Raw genomic sequence first — 24,390 nt, forward strand, 5'->3', positions numbered from 1 at the left:
AATTACATTTCTGGAGTGTTGTCGGGCTAACATGTAAGTACCAAATTTTGAGATAGCCATTTTGTTCAGCATAGTTGAAAGGCAGAATAACTATGACTTTAAAGATAACACGAAACCCCACAACCCCTGGGGAAGGGTCTAAGCTATAAGATTTTCCTATTGTTTACACATAGTATTTGTTATTGGTAAGTATGCAAACATTTTTCGAGTAAGGGGCAAATTTTCTGCAGGGGATTTTTCCACAAGGAGAATTTTCCATAGGGAGGAAAGTTTCCCGGAAGTGAATTTTAAACTGGTGGAATTTGCCAGAATTCCTATGCCAAATTCTTCTTATGTCTGGCTTTCGCTTTGTCGACTCAGTTTTACGCAGAGATGTTAAGGGTAATTGTTCGGGATAAATTTTCACTAGGATTGAATTGTCTAAAGGATATATCCGTGGGGAGGAAATTTCCGTGAAGGTGGAGCCAGATTTCCTGTCATTATTTCAAAGAACTATTGGAAATTAAATAAGAAAGCAAGTTTTTTCAACTGAAAGTACGGAGCAACATTAAAATTCAAAACGAAAAGAAATTATTATGGATATTAAGGGGTAGCCCCCTCCACAACACCTCGCTCTTTATGCTATAGTATGAAACTTGTCCCCATTCTCTCGGAACAACTCCTGGAACAAAAGGTTCGTTTAATTAGAACAGTAAGAAGCTTTTTTGAAATTACTCAAAAACTTCAGACTAAAGAGCACTGTAAAAATATTTACAACACGTCCTAAATTAAATGTAAACAAAGAGAGAAATCGAAGAGAAAAATTGGGTCAAAATGGGATATTTCCGAGCCGCGGTTCCCCCTAAGCCACGGCACCCCAAATACCTTTCACAGTTATCCCCCCCCCCACCTGGGAACGGTTCTTGTTGGGGTAAAGTAGAGTGAAAGTGTCTTTAAATGTGTTAATTAGGCAAAAATGTTCTGCATATTATGAAGCATGAATTATTCTCTTAACACTTTTCCTTTTCAATCAAAACAGCCCCATTTGAAGGTTAGCCAAATATCTTCATTTATGATTCTAAATAAGTTTTAGATTGCCGGGTATAATTTCTTCGATGTCCTCTAGAGAGGAATAAATTCTGACAAAAGAAAATTTAAAGATAAAAAAAAAGATAATTTAAAAATACTGCTCATTTATTTTTTCCTTGTCGAGAGCATCAAATCTAGTTTTACCAATACAAGGCCTTTCACTTTAAAGCAAAACTGCTCTTATTCCTATTAAAATACTCCATAGAAAACAAACAACACAGAAACTCAAATTTAAAAAAAAAATTCACATCATTCCACTTGACTGCCTCATCCAGAATGTGTGAATCAACATGATTGATTACAGCTATATATGAAGATATTTCCAGGCATTGAATGAAAAAGGCAAGAATTCGACGCAAAACGTCTTCATACATAAAGCATGTCTAACCTGTTTATTTGTATCAATAAAATATTGAAAGCGTGCTTCCACATTAGGGAATACCATTCAAGGCGAGTCTGTGAACTTTTCCTGCGCATACTCTAGTCATCTGAAAAATCATGTTATTGCCAATGGTGTTCATAACGTATTGTCAAATTCCAGTAGGGTGCTCGGGAGCTTTCAAAGAGTAAGCTAACTGTAAGATTTCTAAATGACAATTCTCGCATCTGCATAAAGGAACTTTGAGGCCCTTTAAATGAACTTGCCTGATTCAGATGAATTTGTAGCAATGGGAATAGCGGATGGAAACAACCAGGGTCGCATCCAGGATTTTTCGGAGGGAGGGGGCGGGTGTTAATGAAGGATCTTTTTTTGGGTGGGTGGGAGATTTATAAATAGCTTTTCAGCTAAAACAGTACATATATATATATATATATATATATATATATATATATATATATATATATATATATATATATATATATACATATATATATATATATATATATATATATATATATATATATATATATATATATATATATATATATATATATAGGTATTTTCTCGATCTGTGTCTACTACCTTGTATTTTGTTTGCCATTAGCGATTGGTATCAAATTGAGCGTCGCTGAGTCTCTTCTTTTCTCCTAAATAACATCTTTCGGTCATATCCAATTTCTAATATTTTTATAGACGTTGTTCTTCTTTTTTTGACGATGCACTTGTTTCATAATACGGTGGGGGGGCTATTGCACCTGAAAAAGTATATAATTTATGATAAGTAAACAGTCACATTTTACTACCGTGCTTTGGTACGGCGATCGGGAAATCAGTATTTTTTTTTTTTTTTTTTTTTTTTTTTTTTATAGATGAAAGACGATTCCAAGAAGGTAGGCAGGAGACATGGGCATTCAATCCCAAAATCTTAAATTTTCTATTTTCACTAAGTGTTTCGCGACTTCACGAAAGACTCGAAACAAAACTTGAAAAATACACCTAAACGAAAAATCATACAAAATTGAAAAAAAAAAAAAAAATTACAATGAGTCTCATTGACAGGGTATCCAGTTGCTTTAAAGTAAAGAAAGCAAGCAAGAAGACATGTTTGCCACAACCCTAAGCCGTTACAAGATATCAAAGGCCTAATTCAGTGTTGTATAAAGATACTATTGAGAGGATTATCCGGGGCATACAATTGGATATTACCCTAATTAGTGGTCAAATAAAAACTCCAAGAAACTGTTCTACCGTCTTTAATAATTATGCTACCGTGGTACGTGACACTGCTTTATTGACTCAAGCTTTCTTAAAATTAATTTTTCAAACGTATTCTGGCCCCTTGAACTCGCATAATTCATTTTACCAACATTTTCATCTAAGATGCTTACATTATCATCAAGTCTAGGGGACTTTTAATTCCGTGCTCTCACATTGCCTTTGCTGTGCTCCTTAGGACAAAGTGCACCAGAATCATACGTGCTAATGGTGATAGAACGCAACCCCATTGAACTCCTGATTAAATATGAAACCAGCTTCTAACCTCATATTCTACCTTATCCGCAGCAGTGTTATCAAACAGTTCGTGGTAACAAACTGTAGTAAGGAGGAACCCGACTGAATAGTAACCGAAACTGTAAAAAATGGAATTTTGATACCAATACATACATCACCTGAATCGGACTTTTATGCTGATTTTAAATATACATGTTTCATCAAGTTAAATCCTATCCATCAAAAGTTAAGAGTCTGAGAAAAGTTGTCTTATTTTTGAAAAACAAGTAAAGACGTCCTAAAAGTCATAGAATCTTAATGGAAAGCACACAATTAGATTCAGAACATCAGATTATCCTACTGTAGAGGTTTCAAGCTCCTATCTGCAAATATGTGGAATTTTGTTGTTTTTTTTTTGCCAGAAAAATCACAGTATTTATTTGTTGTTGTTTTTGTTTTGTTTTTCAGGGGTGATCCTGTCGACGCAATGGTCAAAGAGTGTTGCGAAAGAGCTCATTCTAACAGATTTAAAAGTTCTAGTGCCCTTTTTGAGTGAACACAAAAAATGAAGGGCAACTAGGTCCCCTCCCACGCTCATTTCATCGGGGGAACAATGAGCACCAATCACGCCCCTCTCTTTAAGCAAACGCTCTTTACGCTGAAGTTTGAATCTCATTCTCAAGCTCATTCTAACAGATTTAAAAGTTCTAGTGCCCTTTTTGAGTGAACACAAAAAATGAAGGGCAACTAGGTCCCCTCCCACGCTCATTTCATCGGGGGAACAATGAGCACCCATCACGCCCCTCTCTTTAAGCAAACGCTCTTTACGCTGAAGTTTGAATCTTTCTCACGACTCCAATTTAAAAAAAAATTAAAAACTTTAGCGTAAAGAGCAGGGTGTTGAGGAGGGGAAAGTCCCTTTAATATACGGAATATTTTCTGTTCGTTTTAAGTTTTAATGTCGCTCCTTATTTTCAGTTAAAAATAAAACTTGTTTCTTACTTAATTCTTGTACACAGCACTAATCACTTTAATGTATTTGTCTGGTATACCATACAAGGACAAGACCTTCGCTGAAGCTCTTCTATCAACAGAATCGATAGCTTGCTCATCATCTATAAAACTAAGGACTAAATGTGTTTGATCATTCAGACACATCTCATTTATTAACCTGAAATGGAAAATTTGGCCAAGACATCCTCAACACTTTCTAAGACCAGACTGTTTTTCTGTCATAAACTTGTCTACACCATCTCTCAGTTCAAAAATCAACATGTTTACTAAGTAATTTGCGGCCTACAAAGACCAGGTTAATGCCTAGATAGATACCACAGTCAGTCACTTATCACCTATACAGGGGCTTAATTAAGCTTCTTTTTTTGAATCGCTAAGTACTTCCCCTTTTCCGAAAATCATATTCACAATCTTCAGTAATTTATTTATTACCTCAGGTCCACTATGTTTAAGAAACTCATCTTCTATTGTCTAATCATGTACCGGCTGACACGATTTCCCCTTTCTCCCAGTGATTTTTGCAATAGAAATTGAAAGAAGAATTGGGAAGCTAAGAAAAACAAGTACCTGTCCTTTAGATATCCCATTTCCCCCTATTAGAATACTGGTTTTGAGGGTGTTCATCCGATCTCATTTATTCTGCTAACTATACAAAGATTGGCAGAGAATTGGCAGAGATTTTTTGTTGATTGGCAGAGAAAAAAATTTTCCTCCTCTTATAGGCCTGGGACCATTCGGGAACCTCAGTTCCACATCTACCTATAATTCTTGTGCTTATCTTGTCTACTTAACTGGTAAAATTCCTCAAAAGCCTAATGCCTGACTTAAATAATTTCCATTTAAGATCTAAAAATAGCATTTGACTTGGTTAATTACAATGTATTATTTCAAAACTTTCACTGAATTCAATATTGACCTTTTCCTAGTGAAATTGGATTCTTCTTTTATATCAAATAAATCATAAGTAATCAAATACCATATTCGTTGTTTCACCCTCCCTGTTCCGAATGCAGTTCGACTCCACAATCTCCCTAAGGAGTTTTCCCAAGAACTGAAATTTGCTAATGAGCTAAAGGTTGTTGAAACCTTCTAAAAAAATTAATGAGTATTTTGATTAACACTGAACAAGATGCCTTTCTCAATAATGCCAATGTGTTTCCTTAACCCTAGCTAGAAGGGTAAAAGTTCGTAAATTTTGCGACACCAAAACACGTTTTAGCAGTTACCGTGGAAACGGAAGCTTTGCACGAACCCACCTCCCATATATGCTAATACTATGATTAATCAATTCTTGTGCTGTCACTGGGTTTTATTATCTGAACTGGTTGGGGAGATATTAAGGATTAGTAGAAAAAATTACGAAAGCTTTACCATTTATGTAACTTTTTCACCTGTTCATGAAAACTGATATTTTTATTAAAACTGTGTAATTATAGAGCTTTTCAAACCTTGTTTACAAGCTTCGTAATAAATTTCATCATGTATAGTGTATGAAAATGCTGAATTTAGCTATTTTCTGATTTAACATAATTAAACGTCACGCTTGACATCGGGTTTACATCGGTTACATTTGCAGCAAAACTTCTAAAAAAAAATGTTTCGACTGAAGACAATTGGGACTGTACGGAAAAACAACAGGGATATTCTGGCAGAGCTGCTTGTGAGCAATGGGAGAATTACAGGAACCAGAATGTTCTGTTTCGATCAAGAGCTGACTCTATTGTCTTATCTTGCTAATCTATCAAAAATGGTTCTGCTTCTGTCAACTTGCCATAAGGCTTTTCAGTATCACATATCCAATCCAGACGCCTGATATCGCTGAATACTATAACAACACAAAAGGCGGTGATGAAACATTTGACAGACTGTGTAGTTCAATGTCAACCGTTTTCGAGTGCATAGGGATCCTTTTCTGTAATCTAGTTGCTTATTAATACAGAATAGAACATATCTATTCACTACAAATATTTCTTTGTCTGTCCCCATCTTGAATATCTCTCTCCGGTTTGGCACCCGCAAATTTTGCAAGAAATCCAAACAAATTAAATTAAAATTATCACAAGAAATTTCATGTTTTTTACGCTTGTACTGACCTCTTTTCAAGTTCACAGTGTTTTTTCATATTGCCACACATATAATATGGCCAAAAATTTATATAAGGGTTTTTATTTATTTTATTTTTTTTTACTATTTATATATGACGGTGCTTTCTCTGCCAGTTTTATATATGGAATTGCTTATAAGACTTTCATGTGTTGTTCTGCTTTTGTTTCTATTTCAGAATGGAAATTCGGCCATGCCAGGCTTGTGAGTTATTTTTAAAATAAATTTTATCTTACCGTTTGCATTTGATGGCGCTTGCATTTGCTTAAGTCTTCTGTTTAGTCAAAGGAAAAAATTTAATATTTGAAAATTTGAACCGTAAGCAAAGATACATGATTCGGCTCTAACTGATCGACTATCTGTAAATGAGGATAAACGTTATCAAATATTAAAATTGTTACTAATGTAACAAACTTAGTTTATGTCCCCTTTAAATTCCCCTTCTTAAAATTCTCCTTTAAATTTCTATCAGCAAAACGAAATTTCTTGTATTAAATATATAATTTTCCTGACTGAAAGACAAAGAGCAAATTCACAAATTGCAAATTCCCAGGAACTATATATACTAGTAGTTTTACATTTTAGTTTTAATGGACGGCTTTTGAGATTTCTATCCGTTAGAGACAGGGGTCTTGAAATCAAATAGCGTCAGTTAACTCAAGGATTAACGGCAAATTCGTCCTTTACCGATACTAAGCTTTAACTCAAGAATAGTTTGTGCAAATTTGCCTCAGTCTCTAAGTAAGAAAATTTTCTAAGCAAAAAATTCAGAGTAAACAAAATTTCTAAGCAAAAATTCTGAGTAAGAAAAATTCGTTAAACACCCGTCACACCAAAATTGTTAGCCTCTCCCTAATCCCTAGCATAACTCCAAAGGAAAGAACTCTTTAGGGGGGGAATAGCACAGAAGGATGCTAATAACTGCAAATAATATGCTAAAATAGAAATAGATCATTCCTCTCCCTAGATCCGAGCATAAATTCAAAACAAAAAACGCTTTAGAGGGAGAATAGCAAAGAATGATGCTAACTACTGCACATAATATGGTTAAATAGAAATAGATAATTGCCAGTCAACCACATTTAAAACAGCCTTCAATCATGTTTCCAAAAAACTTCATCCCCCTGTTTATATCAAAGAGACCCAATATTCATCAGCCGTTATCCATGAAATAATACAAATTTGTTATCCAGATTAGTGTCTACTACCTTGTATCCTAATTCGTCATTAGCCATTGGTATCAAATTGGGTGTTGTTGAGTCTCTTCTTCTCTCCTAAATAGCATCTAACAGCCAGGTTTTATAGACATAGTTCTTCCTTTTTTGAAGTTGCGCTTCTTTTATAGTACGGTGAGAATTGTGCGTCTGAAAAGGTACGTAATGTATGTGATGTAAACAGACACATTTTACTACCGTGCTTGCCTCATAACACCGTGCTTTGGTACAGGGATCAGCGCATCAGTATTTTTTTTTTTTTTTTTAGCAGAAGAAACACTATTCCGAAATGGTGAGTAGGAGACATGGGCTGGCACGTACGCAAGGGGTACCTCTCCTGAAATCCCACGATTTATCTTATTTTCACATAATTTTCTGATACCTCTAACAGTATAAGGAATTTGAAGGATTTGTGTCCCCCCCCCGAAACACATTCCTGTGTACGTGCCTGGGCACGGGCATTGAATCCCACGACCCCTTCACCGCAAAAAAAACGTAGTTTTTCATAGAACTTGAAAAACATCTAACCGAAAAATCGAGCAAAATTAAGGTACTAAAAACGAAATAAAAATAAAAATAAGCATAATTAACCACAGGGTATCCAGTTGCCTTATAAATTCAGAGTAAAGAAAGTAAGCAAGAAGACATAATTTAGTGTTCTATGTAGATAGCATTGACAGGGTTATCAGGGCAGATAAATAAATAGTAGACTAATTAGTGATCAAATGAAAATTTCTAGAAACACCGGAAACTGGGACTGAAGACTGGTGCAAGTGTAAAAAAAAATCACTAGTTCCATCTAGCGTTTGACAGATCTTGTTGCTATTGTTTTCTTTCATAACTTGGCAAATTTGCCAGTCTAAGATACTGAGATCCAGTGCTTACTACAATGGTAATATTGCCTTAGCATTACACCAAAAGAACTGAAGAAACGTCAAATATCAGACCAGGCGTTGGTAACTTTTTCTTCGACAATAGTGAAAACTTTAACTGTTATAAGTTACCAAGATATAATCGAGATTTTCTTTATTCAGAATTACGCAAGCATTACAAATTATTGTATAGGAAAGAAAACAAAATAACAGAAAGAAAAAACAAGTATACAGTTAGATTATCCGTCAGATACATCTTCAAAATTTGATAATCTCCGCTGTCACAGTTATATGCTATTCACACCCTCCTAAAAGACCGACACGCAGTCCCTAACTATATACAAAATGGATTCATCGATATATCTTGCTGAAAATAAATAGCCAGCAGAGAATTTCATCGATATATCTTGCTGAAAACAAATAGCTGGCAGAGACTTTGTATTTGCTTTTAGACGGAGGACTCGCAAAAAAACATGTTAGAAGACCAAACTTAGTGATCAAAAAACCAAGTTGAAAAGAAATTATCTTTCTCTCCGAAACCAAAAAATTCGTGGATTAGTGTATCCTGATACAGTACTGTATATTTTGAAGATATATTACTAACAATACTTGGGCTCTTGTAAACATTGTTTGAGCTTTTTCGGTTACTTATAGAGAGGCTAAGCTGTGGAATAAGCTTGTTCCAAGTACCAAAGAATCACCCATCAATCAATTCAAAACCGAGCCGCGTGTAAGGTTGCTTGGTAGGTATACCTTTCAAATATATTGAGATTTATGGATTTATATAGATCAGGGCTTCTTAAACTATGGGTCGCGACCCCATTTGGAGTCGCGTAGCAAAATTATGGGGTCGCGAGTGATAAAAATACAATTTAACAAAAAAATGTCTTTTAACTTGTAAAATTATTGTTATAAAGAAAAATAACGATCATCGTAGATAAATGTATCATAAAATGTTCTGGTTTGGAAAGACTGTTTAAACCAGCATTTCTATTCCGATCATTATAACATCTTGTATAAATTTACAATGAATCAGAATATGTTATAGAAATTTATAAAAAATGTAGATTTATTTTTGTCAATCTCTTAAAACTGAAATAATCCTGATAAATATTATCAACAAAATTTCTAAGTGTTATTTCGAAGAAACTATATAAACATTACGTTTTATTTTCATTTAGCCATTGTATGATTGTGAACGAAGTGCATGTTATTCCGAATTAACCCTTAGTTGAACCCTTAGTTTTCCGAGTTTAGCCCTTTCGCGAACGACAGGACCTTACAGTCCCAGCATGTAAAAATCCTTTGGGCGCTTCTTAACTGATTGATAGCACCAGAATTGAACGATGTGCTTCGGGATGCTGTTAAGGTCATAAATTTTATTAAGAGCAATGCCCTTAACAGTCGCTTATTTTCAAATCTCTGTAAGGATACGATTTCCAATTATACAACTTTTTTGTTACATGCAGATGTAAGATGGCTGTCAAGAGGTCAAAGTTTAAAAAGATTATTGTTATTAAAAGACGAGATCGAAATATTTTTAAATGAACGAAAATGTGAATTTGCTGCTTTTTTTCAAGATGACTTGTGGCTATCCAAGCTGTGTTATTTGGCAGATATTTTTGCGAAGTTAAACAATCTTAACTTGTCTCTCCAAGGAAAAAATTGCGATATATTTACTTCAAACAATAAAATTTGAAGTTTTATTAAAAAGATCAGCATTTGGAAAAGTAGGGTCGAAAAAAATTCGTTCGAAGTGTTTTCCAGTGTCGACAATTTTGTAATTGAGGAAATTCATCGTAAAACTTTTATCGCAAAAACTATTGTAGATCACTCAAAAGCGCAAGAAATACTGTTCCAGACATATTCTATATTTAATATTGATTTACAAAAAATAGTTTGGATTCAAAAGCCGTTTTGGATTGGCTTTAGCGAGATTGATCATCTGCCACTTAAAGCTCAAGAGGAATTTGCTGAGCTTTCGTGTGACTCAAACTTGAAAATACAATTCCAAAAAAAAGCCCTTGACCGAATTCTGGATCGGAACTAGAACTGAATTTCCCACAATCGCCGATATGGCGTTAAATGTACTTCTGCCATTCAACACCACATATTTATGTGAAGTTACTTTCTCAGCTTTAACACACATTAAATCCCAATATCATTCAGCGATAAAAAATGTTGAAGAGGTCTTACGTCCAGCAGTTTCAAACATTACACCAAGATTTGATTTGTTAGGCAATAAAAAACAGGCACGTCCATTTCATTAAATTTTTAACTCAAACTTTAATTTAATATTTACCACGCAACTACTTGGATATATTCGAGAGAATTAAGACGGTCAGAATCCACTTTTGTTTTTAAAACTATAATAAAAACATTTCTATAACATTTTGTGCAAATTTCAATTTTAGATTTTTATATGTTTCAAAACGAATTCTAAATTTATATATTTTCATATACATATGTATATTGTTACCTAATAAATATATCATAAAAAAATATTAATTTATTTTTCCTTTATATTTGTTGGGGTCGTTGAGACACTCGCAATCATAAATGGGGTCGGGAATTACAAAAGTTTAAGAAGCCCTGATATAGATAGATAGATAGATAGATAGATAGATAGATAGATAGATAGATAGATAGATAGATAGATAGATAGATAGATAGATAGATAGATAGATAGATAGATAGATAGATAGATAGATAGATAGATAGATAGATAGATAGATGGATGGATAGATAGATAGATAGATAGATAGATAGATAGATAGATAGATAGATAGATAGATAGATAGATAGATACATAGATAGATAGATAGATAGATAGATAGATAGATAGATAGATAGATAGATAGATTGATAGATAGATAGATAGATAGATAGATAGATAGATAGATAGATAGATAGATGGATAGATAGATAGATGGATACATAGATAGATAGATAGATAGATAGATAGATAGATAGATAGATAGATAGATAGATAGATAGATAGATGGATAGATAGATAGATAGATAGATAGATAGATAGATAGATAGATAGATAGATAGATAGATAGATAGATAGATAGATAGATATAGATAGATAGATAGATAGATAGATAGATAGATAGATAGATAGATAGATAGATAGATAGATAGATAGATAGATAGATAGATAGATAGATAGATAGATAGATAGATAGATAGATAGATAGATAGATAGATAGATAGATAGATAGATAGATAGATAGATAGATAGATAGATAGATAGATAGATAGATAGATAGATAGATAGATAGATAGATAGATAGATAGATAGATAGATAGATAGATAGATAGATAGATAGATAGATAGATAGATAGATAGATAGATAGATGGATAGATAGATAGATAGACAGATAGATAGATAGATAGATAGATAGATAGATAGATAGATAGATAGATAGATAGATAGATAGATAGATAGATAGATAGATAGATAGATAGATAGATAGATAGATAGATAGATAGATAGATAGATAGATAGATAGATAGATAGATAGATAGATATACAAAATCTAAGGGAAGGAGCAACAAATATACGGGGATATACCCCCTCACCTAGATTGTATTCCGAAAGAAATATGACTGTAATAGTTCTTAAATTCATTGTTCATAATTATCATATCTGGAAGCAAGCATTTTGCATAAATATCTATTAATAATCAATACGGAATATGTCGCTTACGTCTAAAGTCAACTTCTAGAAAAAGAAGTATAACATACTATAAAATTGCATTACTTATAATTGATTTAAAACTTAGCCGCCTCCTCAAGCGAAAAGGTCAGTCAACAAAAAAGAGAAAAAAGTTATTACTGATGCGTCTACACCCAATCGTGTAGTCAGGTAACAGAACCGGAACCATGAATGAATTTATTTAGTGATTCGACTTACAAAAAGTATTTCACTTTCTATTCTAAAGCTAAACACTATGGACAAAAAGAAAAAGAAAAAAATTAGCCTTACGGCATTTCACGACTAACAAAGAAACAAAACTAAACATCTAAAATAAACTACAAAACACATAATTTTGTACATACAATCTAACTAAACAAGAGAAAACAAAAACAAAAAGACAAACTAAATAATACACACTGAATTCCGTTATCAGACATATAAAATTCCACATATTTTTAAATAAGATTATAACCCCAAATCCAAACGTTTAGTTTTTCTTATGTATTCCAGTAAAATATTTCTAACATTCCTAAATTTAAAAATCAAATCAAGATTAAACGGAAAAGGAACAGCAAGAATTGGACAGGTCCCCTGCAAATAGATTCATTTTTCACGAAAAATTCAACTAATTAGGAGGCGTCTTGTAGCACGATAAGGAACGCGTAGTTCCTTGTAGGAGCAACAAATTTCTTAGGAGGTAAAGGATGCAAAAACTGATGAAATCCAGGAAATATTAGGATTTTGTGTTACTGTGAATATCACACGAATGTTGATATTTACCGGTGAATATAAGACATACTTTTTTTCTAGTTGGTTTTATTCAGCTTGGCAGTCATTAGTTTTATGCACGGTTTGATGGTGATCGGTTTATATAGGTTAGATTTTTTACCCATTTTTAAGATTTATAACTTATTTTAACCTAACTTTTACCATCAAAGCTTGCATAAGACTGAAAATGCTGATTCAGAAAGCTAATTGATTCCAATTAGAGAAAGGGGAATTTCGGACAGTCAACGGTCAATGACGAAATTAACCAGACTGCGGAAATTCACAGTAACAACTGAACTGCAATGACTATCCTTTCTTCTGGAAAATGAAGATCAAAGTTCGAGTCGCTCTGTAGATACAGACAAAAGGAGACTTATAGGTGTGAAGAATTTTGAAATCACCACTTTTTGTAGATTCTGTAACAACTACTAGAACTTACTACGATACCAAGCTGCCAACACCAACATAGCTAGGCACGCTTCTCCTCCGTACCAACATCTCTAGAGCCACTCTCTTTGTACCCTTCCAAGAATTTCCAATTCCCCTTAAATCCTCCGAATGAACTCGCCAGCCTAATTTGGAAACGACGCATTCCGTTTGGCCGTGGATAGTTGGTTGATAGTAGAGTATTTGATTGTCTGCCATTTTTCATTTGTAGCACGGGTCCTAGCCATCTCAACCTTTCTCTTATTCTAACAATTTAAAGCAGTATCGAGTCTAATTTTTTCTACAACTTACGGATTGAAACACAATTAGTCCGGCAGGCTCACTTAAAGGAGTATTTATTTTTAGATTAGCTCCACCGGTTGCAGCCAGGGATGCACCCCCCCCTCACTTTTCTAGGAAAACTCCGAAACAATTATCAAAGTATGGAAATGAGAAATAAGGTTCTCCCGTTTTAGGAATTTCTAGTTTCCCTCCTTGTCTGAACTTGCCCATCCAAAATAAATAAGGTGGGTAAAGAAAAAGGTAAAGAATACCCCATTGAACTTTACAGTCCCTATAGGCGGCGCTGCTCTCCGTTTCTTGAACCTTCAGCCCGGAAGTGCATTGGGTGTGGAGGGCCAACCATCCTGTGTTTTCGCACACCCTTCCTGCTTACCTTTCGGAGATTTCTTCAGGTGCCCATTTACAATTGGGTTGACTCTGGCTGAGCTTTCAGAGTCATGTCATTGACCCCCGTCCCAAACTTAATAATTGGGTACGTTCAAAATAAATACGACTAAATAAATCAGGCATTATGGCGCTTTTTCTGGCCTGTCAGTTTTTCTGGTAGAAAAGTGTTTTTTTTTAATATTCGAGTTACTTTTCCGAATTTTCAATTCATCAAAAAAAAAGCGACAATAATAAAAAAGGGGCCACAAATACCTGTCAATCTTTCGTAAGACCCCTTCCCAATCCACTTGAGGATACCCTGCCCTTGATTTGGTCCATTGAATAGATGAAAGTAAAAGCGAGATCTTCTGATAGATGTTTGGATGGTAGAAAGACGAACTTTGGAAGCTATAAAGAGAATTCAAATATAGTAGAGTAACAGTAACTGATTGCTATCGAACAGTAATGAAACTGCGTTCGTTTGAGGGTGAAAAACTGGCAATCCCCCTCCAATTCCGATAACCCCAACATCATCCCCCATTCCATAATATGTGCATAATTCTACATGGAATAGACTGTGTCGTCCATATTAAACTACATAACAAAATGCTACCATGTTAAAAGACATGTTTTTAAACTGAAAGTACGGAGTAGCATAAAAAGTTAAAACGAACAGAAACTATTCTGTATATGAACGGAATTGCCCCCTCCTCAATACCACGCTCTTTGCACTTAAATTTGACCTTTTGTTCCAATTATTTAAGAATAACTCTTGTTTTATTAGAATAATAACCTTTTTTTAAAGGTTATAAAATAAAATTAGCGTAAAGAGCACATTGAGGAGGAGGCAACATTCCTCATATACGTCATAATTTCTGTTTGTTTAAGTTTTGATGTTGCTTCGTAATTTCAGTTGAAAAGACTTGTTATTTCTTATTTAATTCTGATAGTTTTTAAATAATGCCAGGAAATCAAAGGGAAAATTCCATTTCCCAAAGGAAAATTCCTCGATGAAAGATCCGCCCACGAAGCCATTATGAACACTTTGTTCGATATAAAATCCCCAGGGTCGTATCCAGGACTTTTTTTTCGGGGGGTTATTTTTTTAGTGAGGAACAAAAATCTTTGAATATCAAAAATTTCAAACCAATATTTAATCTCTCTTGATTTCTGTGAATATTTCTGGCCCATGCTGTTATTATGAGAATAAAGAGAGACACTAAACCCAAAAATGAGTCAAAAGTCAAAAGTGATTTTTTATAAGTCAAAGGTGACTTGAAACCCACCCGCTGTTGGAGGGGTGGTTTTGGGTATTTTCAAGGGAAGGGGCATTTTTGGACAATGATATGGTGGAGACATAAAACATAAAAAAAAGGAGAAAGAAATCTAGCTTTAATGGTTTGCACGTCCGATTTTCTGTTTTTGCGATAAAAAAAAAGAGCTTGTTTGTGAATCATCTTGACAGGGTTTTATATAATGAATTAAAAAAAAAAAAAAAAAAAATTCCAGCAAGGTAACAAATAAAAACCCATCCGTTATCATTCTTCCGGGAGAAAATACAAAAATACAAAATATGACATACGATACAGAATAAAAAGATCGTAAAAAAGTGAAAGCAGATGTTACAAGATCAATGGCGGCGCCATGGGCGCTATCAAAATCTGTACCTCTTGCTGATATAATGAATGCTGCTGGCTGGTCTTCGGAGTCATTACCTTCATAAAATAGAATATCAAACCGTTGCTTTAAATTTTGTCGCGGTTCAGACAGCTATTTAGTTAGGAATGGAAATATTTGAGTTGATAATAATCTATATATTAGCTGATTTAGGAACCCACCACCAAATCGGTTGGAATCTAGGCTTCTGTTAATAATGTACAATAACGTGTGAGGTAGGTCAGCAATGACAAGGCCGAACTTTTGAATAAGAGTTCAGTTTGGCTAGCATATATTTGCCTTACATATTGGTACTAAAAGTCCCTCCACCACCCCGCTTATAGAGGGCTATGGAGTTATCAGAGATTTAGTTCAAAACTGAAAACTACTTATATTATAGATACATCAATAGGCTATTCGCCGTGGGGTCTTCGCGGAATTTGTGGTGTCTATGTTCGACATCGGATTAAAAAAACAAAGAAAAGCTTTTGTTAATAGTGTATCAATGTGTGAGGTAAATATAGGCTAGCCAAACAGAACTTTCATTCGAAGGTTTGGCTTTTGACTGCTTTGGCTCTCCATGCTTGAGTATTTAAATCATTTAATTTTGCTTGACAAACCAACTTCAATTTCCACGATAACTGGCTTAAAACAGTCTTATAGGGAGGCAACTCATATTTAAAAATAAATATATGAATACTCCGGTATAAACAGAGACAACAAGAAAATTTTTATAAACCAATTGCATTATAATTTAATGCAACGAGAACAAACTAGCATTCCTTTTCATCAAACAGTTCATCATACAAACTGTAAGTAGGGAGCGACTTGGCCCAAAAGTAACCGAAGCTGTAAAAAGGGAATTTGGATTATAATTGATAGATCGAAAGAATTGGCCTTTATTACTGAATCCAAGTAAAAAAAAAATTCGTTAACTTTAATGCTGCCAAGCAAAATCTACGACTCAGAGAAAATTTCCTTATTTTCGGAAAAGAGGATCCCCCAAAAGTTTCAATAATCTTAATAAAGACTACACTATTACATTCCGCGTGTCACACACAACTCTAATAACAGTTTCAAGGTCATATCTACAAAAAATGGGGAACTTTGTATAAAGCCAATGGTCCTCAAACGTCAGAACAGAGCTCGTTCCAACAAACATCAGAAGTTCTAGCGCCCCTTTTACGTGACCAAAGAGATTGGAGGAAAACTAGCCCCCGCCCAAGCCCCTCCCCCCCCCTCCAAGTCACCTGATAAAAATTTAGGAGAGCTATTTGAGTCAGCATAGTAGACAGATCTAATAACTATGTCTTTGGGAATGACAATACGCCCCACAGCCTTAGAAATTTGTTTTCTTAGATGGGGGAGGGTATTCCACGGAGATAATTTTCATGGAAATCAAAGGTTTTTAGGGATTTTTCCACGATGATTTTACAATGGGATGGGGGATTCCATAGTAAGATTTTAAAAAGGTCCGAAATTATCGCGTATATGAGGAGGACTGCCCTCTCCTCTGTTTTTTCTTTGTTACATTAAAGTTTTTCAGTTCTTTTAGCAGTTTCTGGTTACAATTCAGCAGCTTTTCTGATTTAGGGACTTGTTCTCAAGGAATTGGGACAAAAGCTTAAACTTCAGCGTAAAAACCGAGGGATGAGAAAGAGGAAGCCTCCTATTCTTGGATACAAAATAATTTATGTTCTTTTTAAGTTTTAATGCCAATCCTTACTTTCAGCCGGAAAAAAAATATTAAATTTTAAGACAGTACACATTTATCATTTTTAGAACAAATTTGGGTACTTGCTAATTATAGCGACCGCACCCGAGAAGTTAATTATAGCGACCGCACCCGAGAAGTTAATTATAGTGACCACACCCAAGAACTGACGTTAGAAACCAGGTCCACTTCATAATATGCAGATAATTCTATCTAAAAAAAAATTACATGTAGACCCGCTACACTTTACCCCCTACCCCAACCCTCATAATGCACAAATATATAGCCCAATTTACAAATTTTCTATCTATTCTCCTAATGTGGCTCTCCTGATTCAATTTGTTTGCCTGTAAATTGAATCACTGTGACGAACCAAGAACCGAAAAACAAGGTGACAAAGCGCATTAGACTTAAATGATTTGGGATATGTATTTGTACAATAGGGGGGGGGGGGGTAAAGTGCAACGGGTTAGCAAAACTAATTAGCTACAATTATCCTGAGTTTTATGAAGTAAGAATTGTTTTCTAACTTCAGAATGCCCAAATATTGATGTGGTCGCTATAATTAACAAGTGACTCAAATCTGGTCATTAGCAACAGAGTGTTTGCCTAACCTAATTTCTGAACGGTCTTTTCACTGCTTTGACTTGGTTGTTGTTTATTCCATTTCAACTTACTTTTTTTTAGTTTTTCCTTCCCTTTTTCTAGGGCTAAGGACACCTTAGCAAAGGTAGGCCTACTTGCCAAAATATGTACTTTGCTATTTTGAAAACCAACAATTATAAAGTATCTATTCATTTACTTTTATTTCAACACAAACTTTCTCGAAAATTTCTACTTTATACCCTATTAGAGAATCTGTAAAATAGTAGTAGTAGCAGTAGCCCTGAGAGTTTCAACTTAACGCCCTTAGCGTTCCTGATCTGCCGTTTGGACAATCAGATTCCAACTAGTACCTTTTCATCTAGTGGCAAATAGCCTAAAACTCAAATAGTAGTAGTAGTAGTGAATATAGCATTAATAGTGGCATTAGCATTAGCAGTAAGTCTTAAGTGTTTCATATCCTGAGTTTCAATAAAAGTTGCATTTCCTAATAGTTTCAACAAAATCATCGAAGCCATTCATGAGACATTGTTGATGCACCCTTTTGACAACCGGCAAGCACATAGTGTATTTTGATTTAGCTTAACAAATCCCTCTATATATTTTATCTGGCTCACGCTACATTAAACACTCCCTTCCTTTACGGGAAACTTCTCCGTGAAAGTTACTTCCATGTAAAATACACCCCTCCCACCATATAATTCCCCGGAAAAATTGTCCTTAACATACTTCCATATGAAAAAGACTTAAATTTCTGTTTATTTTTCCAGTCACTCCTGAAATCCCCATTCCGTGAAAATATTTTCTAGGAAATCCAAATCTGCTGAAAATTCCCTTCAGGCCATTCCCCCAGAACATATTCACATGCGAACTTCAGCTGGCAAAGAGAAAGTAAGACAAATTTAAAGAATTTCGTATAGGAATTCTGTCAAAGCCCACAGTCTAAAATTTCCTCAGAAAGGTTCATCCTAAAAACTTCCCTCCCGGCGGCAAATTTTCCACATGGAAACCGACAACAGTTCTTGTCTGGAGGACTGTGGGGAGGTTGACATCCCCAAAGACATAACTACAGGACCTTTCAACAATGCTGAACAAATCTATCTCTTAAAATTTTTATCAGGAGTGCTTCGGCAATGATAGGCTGGGGTGGGGGATTGCTGGTTACCCTCTATTCACTTTTGACTCTTAAAAAGGGTACTAGGACTTCCAATTAAATGAGCCCCATCCGATCCGAAGTTTATGCGACCATCCTTTCCATAAATACCTTATATGTCCTAGGGGATAACTTAAAACCTATGCCTCTGGGCTCTAGGTGGTCGTGTCTAGTCTGAAGACATTGTTATATGCTCTTTGGATTATTGTCAACAAAAGCCTATCTAACACTTTCGATCGGATATGTTTTGGGAATATAGAATCTCAAGGAGGGAAAGCTATTGGCCCTCCATTATTTTTGACTCTTTAAAGGGAACTAGAATTATACCTTTGCGATCCAATTAACCTCCTCTTAAGTTTACACGATCATTCCTCCATAAAAGCCTTATAACCTTAGGAACATAACTTACAACCCTTGCCCCTAGACTCTGGAAGGTTGTGTCAACCCCAAAGGCCTTGCAACGTGATGTTTGGACAATTTTTCGGACGAATGGCTATTTCAAAATTTCTATCGGATTCATTTGGGAAAAATGCGACGTGGAGGAAGGGAGATAGCTGACCTCCGATCACTTTGTCTCTTAAAAAGGGCACTGAAATTTATGATTTCCAATCCAGTGAGCCCCCTTCAAGTTTATACGACCATATTTTTAAAGAAATTGTATCCCCCAGGGAATAACTTAGAACTCTTGTCCTGAGGGCTATAAAAGGGAGGGATTGTCATCCAACAAGACAATTTCTGGACCTTTCAACAACGCTGAACAAAATGGTTATCTCGAAATTTTGATTCGGTGTGTTTGGAGCAATGAAGGGCTTGGAAGGGGAGACTGCTTGCCCTCTTATAACTCGACTATCAAAAAGGGCTTTCAATTTCGAATTTACAAACCCGTTTCGAAGTTTCTGCGACAATCCTTATATATGAAAAGCCCTAGTCTAAAAAAATAAATAAACAATACATTGTACCCACAATCCTCATCACATGGGTAGGCTAATGTCTATATTAAGGGACTGTTCAGGTAACTAAGAAATAAACTTACCTCTGCAGACAGAATTACGTCATGAATCCAAATTTGATATTCATTTGTATTGGAAATGAACTTTACCCCCACCCCTAGTGTACAAGTATATACCCTGAATTGGTAAATACATAAGTGGAGTGAAGTTTATTTCCGATGCAAAAGAATGCTAAATTTGGATTTAGGATGCAGTGCTGACTAAAGAGTTAAGTTTACTTCTTAGCTAACTGAATAGTTCATTTAAAGAAACATTACCCCTTAAGCTGCACTATTGCACTGCCTATGATAACAAGAACATAGGCCACATAATCTTGAAAGATAGTTCCTATTGGTCCATGGGCCCACTTTCCGAGGCCCGTTTTCAGCGGATGAACAAACATCCAAATAATAAAGTAAATGGTTCTTGTGTCTTATAGCCACCGCACCCAAGAAAAGAAGTTGGATTAATCCTAATGAAACAATTCGTGCTTCATAAAACGCAGAAGAATTGTAGCCAGGGCATTTTGAATGCTGATCCACTATGCTTTACCCCACCCCAATGTGCAAATATATAACCCAAATTATATATTTTCCAGCTATTCTTGCAATGCGTCTCTCTTTGTTTCCACCCGTGTTAATTTAAATTGAAATAAAAACTGGAAACGAAACCTGACCAAAAAAAAACTGGAAAAACAAGTTATGGATGGGAAAATGCATTGAAAATATATAATTTGGCAATATATTTGCACTTTACGGGGGGGAAGGTAAAGTATAGAGGGTCAACATGCAAGATGTGTTAACTATGATTATTCTGCATGTCAGGAAGCAAGAATTGTTTTCTTAACATATTTCTTCTCTCCAGTTAGTTCTCAAGGCAAATTACCCAGACTATAATTTATGTTAATTATTTGCGCATTATGGAAAAGAGGGGGCAGAGCCAGCTACTTATCGCTTATATAAAATCGGGAAGTGAAGTTCAATTAGTGATAATGAAATGAAACAAAATATGATGAATAGGCCTAAACAAAAGTTTAAAAACAAATTTGGGCTATATATTTTTGCGCATTAGGAGGGGACAGCATAGCATATATTAAATACGTAAACTAACTATTGTTGCATTTAATAGTGTAAAATAAGGTAAAAAGTTTTACCAACACCCCCCTTCCACCCCTAATGTGCAAATATATAGCCCAAATTTGTTTGCATAGACCTAACCAAACCAAAATACAAACTAAATACTTAAATAAAATATAGCTACAATTTATTTTTCAACCAGACCAAAGCTAATTGTGTGGTCTAAAGAAGTTGCTTGACTAGTTTCTTGTATGATTAAATAAAAAAACAAGTTTTTTTAACGGAAAATAAGGAGCGACATCAAAACTTAAAACGAACAGAAATTACTTCTTATTTGAAAGGGGCTACTTCTTCATCAACGCCCCGCTCTTTATGCTAAGGTTTGACTCTTTCTCTTAACTCTACTTTTTAAAACAGTAAAAACCTTTAGCGTAAAGAGCGGTGCGTTGATGAGGAAGTAGCCCCTTTCACATACGAAGTAATTTCTGTTCGTTTTAAGTTTTAATGTTGCTCCTTACTTTCCGTTAAAAAACTTGTTTTTTTTTATTTAATTTCTGAACGTTTTTGAATCAATGCATGTTTTGATTATGGCTCTCCGCAGATGAATAATTAAAACGAAATTTGCATATTTATTTTTTGGCTAAATGGCTTTCTCATAGTTTTGATCGAATGATTTTGAGAAAAGGGAGCGGGGGAGGCCTAGTTGCCCTCCAATTTTTTGACTACTTAAAAAGGCAACTAGAACTTTAAATTTTTTTCGAATGTTTTTATTAGTAAAAGATATACGTAACTTACAAATTAGCTTACGTAACGAACTTCTGTATTCTCATGTTTTTATTACGTATATGAAGGGGTTCACCCCCTCGTCAGTACCTCGCTCTTTACACTAAAGCTTAATTTTGTCCCAATTTCTTAAGAATTTTCCTGAATCACAAAAGCCGTGGAGTAAATAGTTGAAATTACTAAAAATACTTCAGCGTAAAGAGCGAGGTATTAGGAAGAGGTGAGCCCATCATATACGTAATAATTTCTGTTCGTTTTAAGTTTTAATGCTTCTCCTTACTTTCAGTTGAAAAAACTTCTTCATAATTATTTTTTCATTGTTTTTTTTTGTAATAATGCTAGAAAATCCTGCACTCCCTTCATGGAAATTTTCTTCCCCCAAAGATAAATTCCTCCATGGAAAGTTCCCCAGCATATCCCCCTCTTATCACCCCCCACAACCTAAAAATTCCCCCAGAAAACGTCTGTACGCTTCCAAATAACCATTACTATATGTAAGCACTGGTCAAAGTTTGTAACTTGTGGCCCCTCCCACGGGGACTGTGGGGAAGTAAGTCGTCCCCAAAGACAAAGTTTTAAGGTTTTTTTACTACGCTGAATAAAATGGCTATCTTAGAATTTTGATCCGGTAACTTTGGGAAGATAATTTTGCGTGGGAGGGGGCCTATTTGCCCTCCAATTGTTTTGGTCACTTGAAAAGGGCACTAGAACTTGTAATTTCCGTTTGAATGAGTCCTCTCTCAAGATTCTAGGACCACTGGGTCGATTTAATCACCCCTGTGAAAAGTAACCATGGTATGAGCTCTAACAAAATTCTATGAATCAATAGATTGATTTAAAAGGAAAATAAGAGGCTTAATGCCGGTCAGGATTTAAAATAAGAGCTCTGAGTCACGATGTCCTTCTAAATATCAAAATTCATCAAGATCTGATCACCCACTCGTATGTTATAAATATCTAATTTTTTTCTAATTTTTCCTCTCCTTTTAGCCGCCCAGATGGTCGAATCTGGGAAAACGACTTTATCAAGTCAATTTGTGCAGCTCCCTGACACGCCTACCAATTTTCATCGTCCTAGCACGTCCAGAAGCACCAAACTCAACAAATCACTGAACCCCTCCCCCCAACTCCCCCAAAGAGAGCGAATCCAGTACGGTTCCGTCAATCACGTATCAAGGACATTTGCTTATTCTATCCACCAAGCTTCATCCCGATTCCTCCACTCCAAGTGTTTTCCAAGATTTCCCCCTCCACCTCCCCCCAATGTCAAAAGATCTGGTCGGGATTTGAAATAAGAGCTCTGAGACATATATTCCTTTTAAATATCAAATTTCATTAAGATCCGATCACCTATTCGTAAGATAAAAATACCCAAATTTTCACGTTTTCCAAAAATTCCGGTTTCCCCCTCCAACTCCCCCCAATGTCACAGCATCTGGTCGGAATTTAAAATTACAGCTTTAAAGCACAAGATCCTTCTAAATATCAAATTTCATTAAGATCTGGTCACCCTTTCGTAAGTTACAAATACCTAAATTTTCAAAATTACCCCCCCCCCCCAACTCCACCAAAGAGAGCAGATCCGGTCCGGTTATGTCAGTCACGTATCTTAGACAGGTTTTTATTCTTCCCATCCAGTTTCGTCCTGATCTCACCGCTATAAGTATTTTCTAAGATTTCCGGTTCCCCCCAACTACCCCCCCCCCAATTACGCTGGATCCGGTTGAGATTTAAAATAAGAGATCCGAGTTAAAATGCGATTCTTTTTATGTAGCTATTGATATCAAAATTCCGTTTTTTAGAGTTTTGATTACTATTGAGCCGGGTCGCTCCTTACTACAGTTCGTTACCACGAACCGTTTGATGTTCGCATCATTCATGATCGAAATTGTATAATGTGTATTATATAACTGATAAGTACGCAGAGCCGTTCCTAGAGTAGATGATGTCTGAGGAAAAATTAATTACCCCCTTTCCCTCCTTTCCAGTTTAAAAATAAAACAGAATCAAAGTGAAAAATTAGATATAAATAGTCGACTCCCAGCCGGAACGCCCTCCACGGCACTCGGAGCAACTGCCAAGGTGACCCCCCCCCCCTTGAACGGTTCTGGTTAGGATAAACCATTATAGAAACACCTTCAAATGTTTTAGCTAAAAAATATCGGCATATTATAAAGTATAAATTGTTTTCCTAATACTTTTCCTCTTTTCCATTATGTGTAAATATTTTAAAGTAAATTATAGCCTGGGTAATTCGCCTTGAGAACTAACTAGAGAGAAGAAATATATAAAGAAAACAATTCTTACTTCATTTGTAGGCTAAAATCTGTATTTAAGATTCTAAACAATTTTTGGTAAATATCACTTCTTCCATAATATTGACAGTGGAGTGGATTGACACAAAAGGGAAGTACCTACCTCCACTACTTATCCCTCTAGAGGGCCCTGACCTATGATGACCTTTAAAATATGTGTGTTATAAAAGTGAAACCTTACAAAATAGACCTTCTGCTTAAAGGAACAACAACAAAATTGTTTTCAGCTTCACAACTTTGCTCAATCCCAATTTATAGGGTTTTAAGGATATGCAAATATATTTCCTATATTCTGAAAAAAAAACATTGACATTGAAAAGACATAATGTCTGATGGACATTAAAAAGAGAATCTAAACATGCTACCCCTTTTACTTCCTAGTTATTC

At 35.1% G+C, this 24,390-nt stretch overlaps 1 protein-coding gene across 9 annotated transcripts in view; it reads right to left on the reverse strand.

The window, feature by feature from the left end:
• LOC136043420 (uncharacterized) overlaps positions 1-19,934 on the reverse strand; it is a 181,506-nt gene extending 161,572 nt beyond the window's left edge. For 3 of the 9 annotated variants that reach the window (XM_065728326.1, XM_065728331.1, XM_065728325.1), the window contains exons 1-3: positions 13,988-16,575; positions 7,267-7,422; positions 2,033-2,205 (exon numbers count right to left, since the gene is read on the reverse strand). Coding sequence is in view for 1 of the 9 variants with exons in the window: in XM_065728331.1 (XP_065584403.1) it covers positions 2,033-2,051 (19 nt within the window). In the remaining 8 variants the exon portion in view is untranslated. Of the gene's footprint in view, positions 1-2,032; positions 2,206-7,266; positions 7,423-13,987; positions 16,576-19,873 lie in introns of those variants that run through there. The other 6 variants (XR_010621612.1, XR_010621611.1, XR_010621614.1 and 3 more) reach the window with 6 other exon arrangements.
• Between the last annotated feature and the right edge of the window lie 4,456 nt (positions 19,935-24,390).

Source organism: Artemia franciscana, unplaced genomic scaffold, assembly GCF_032884065.1.
Source record: "Artemia franciscana unplaced genomic scaffold, ASM3288406v1 Scaffold_588, whole genome shotgun sequence".
Taxonomy (NCBI): Eukaryota; Metazoa; Arthropoda; class Branchiopoda; order Anostraca; family Artemiidae; genus Artemia; species Artemia franciscana.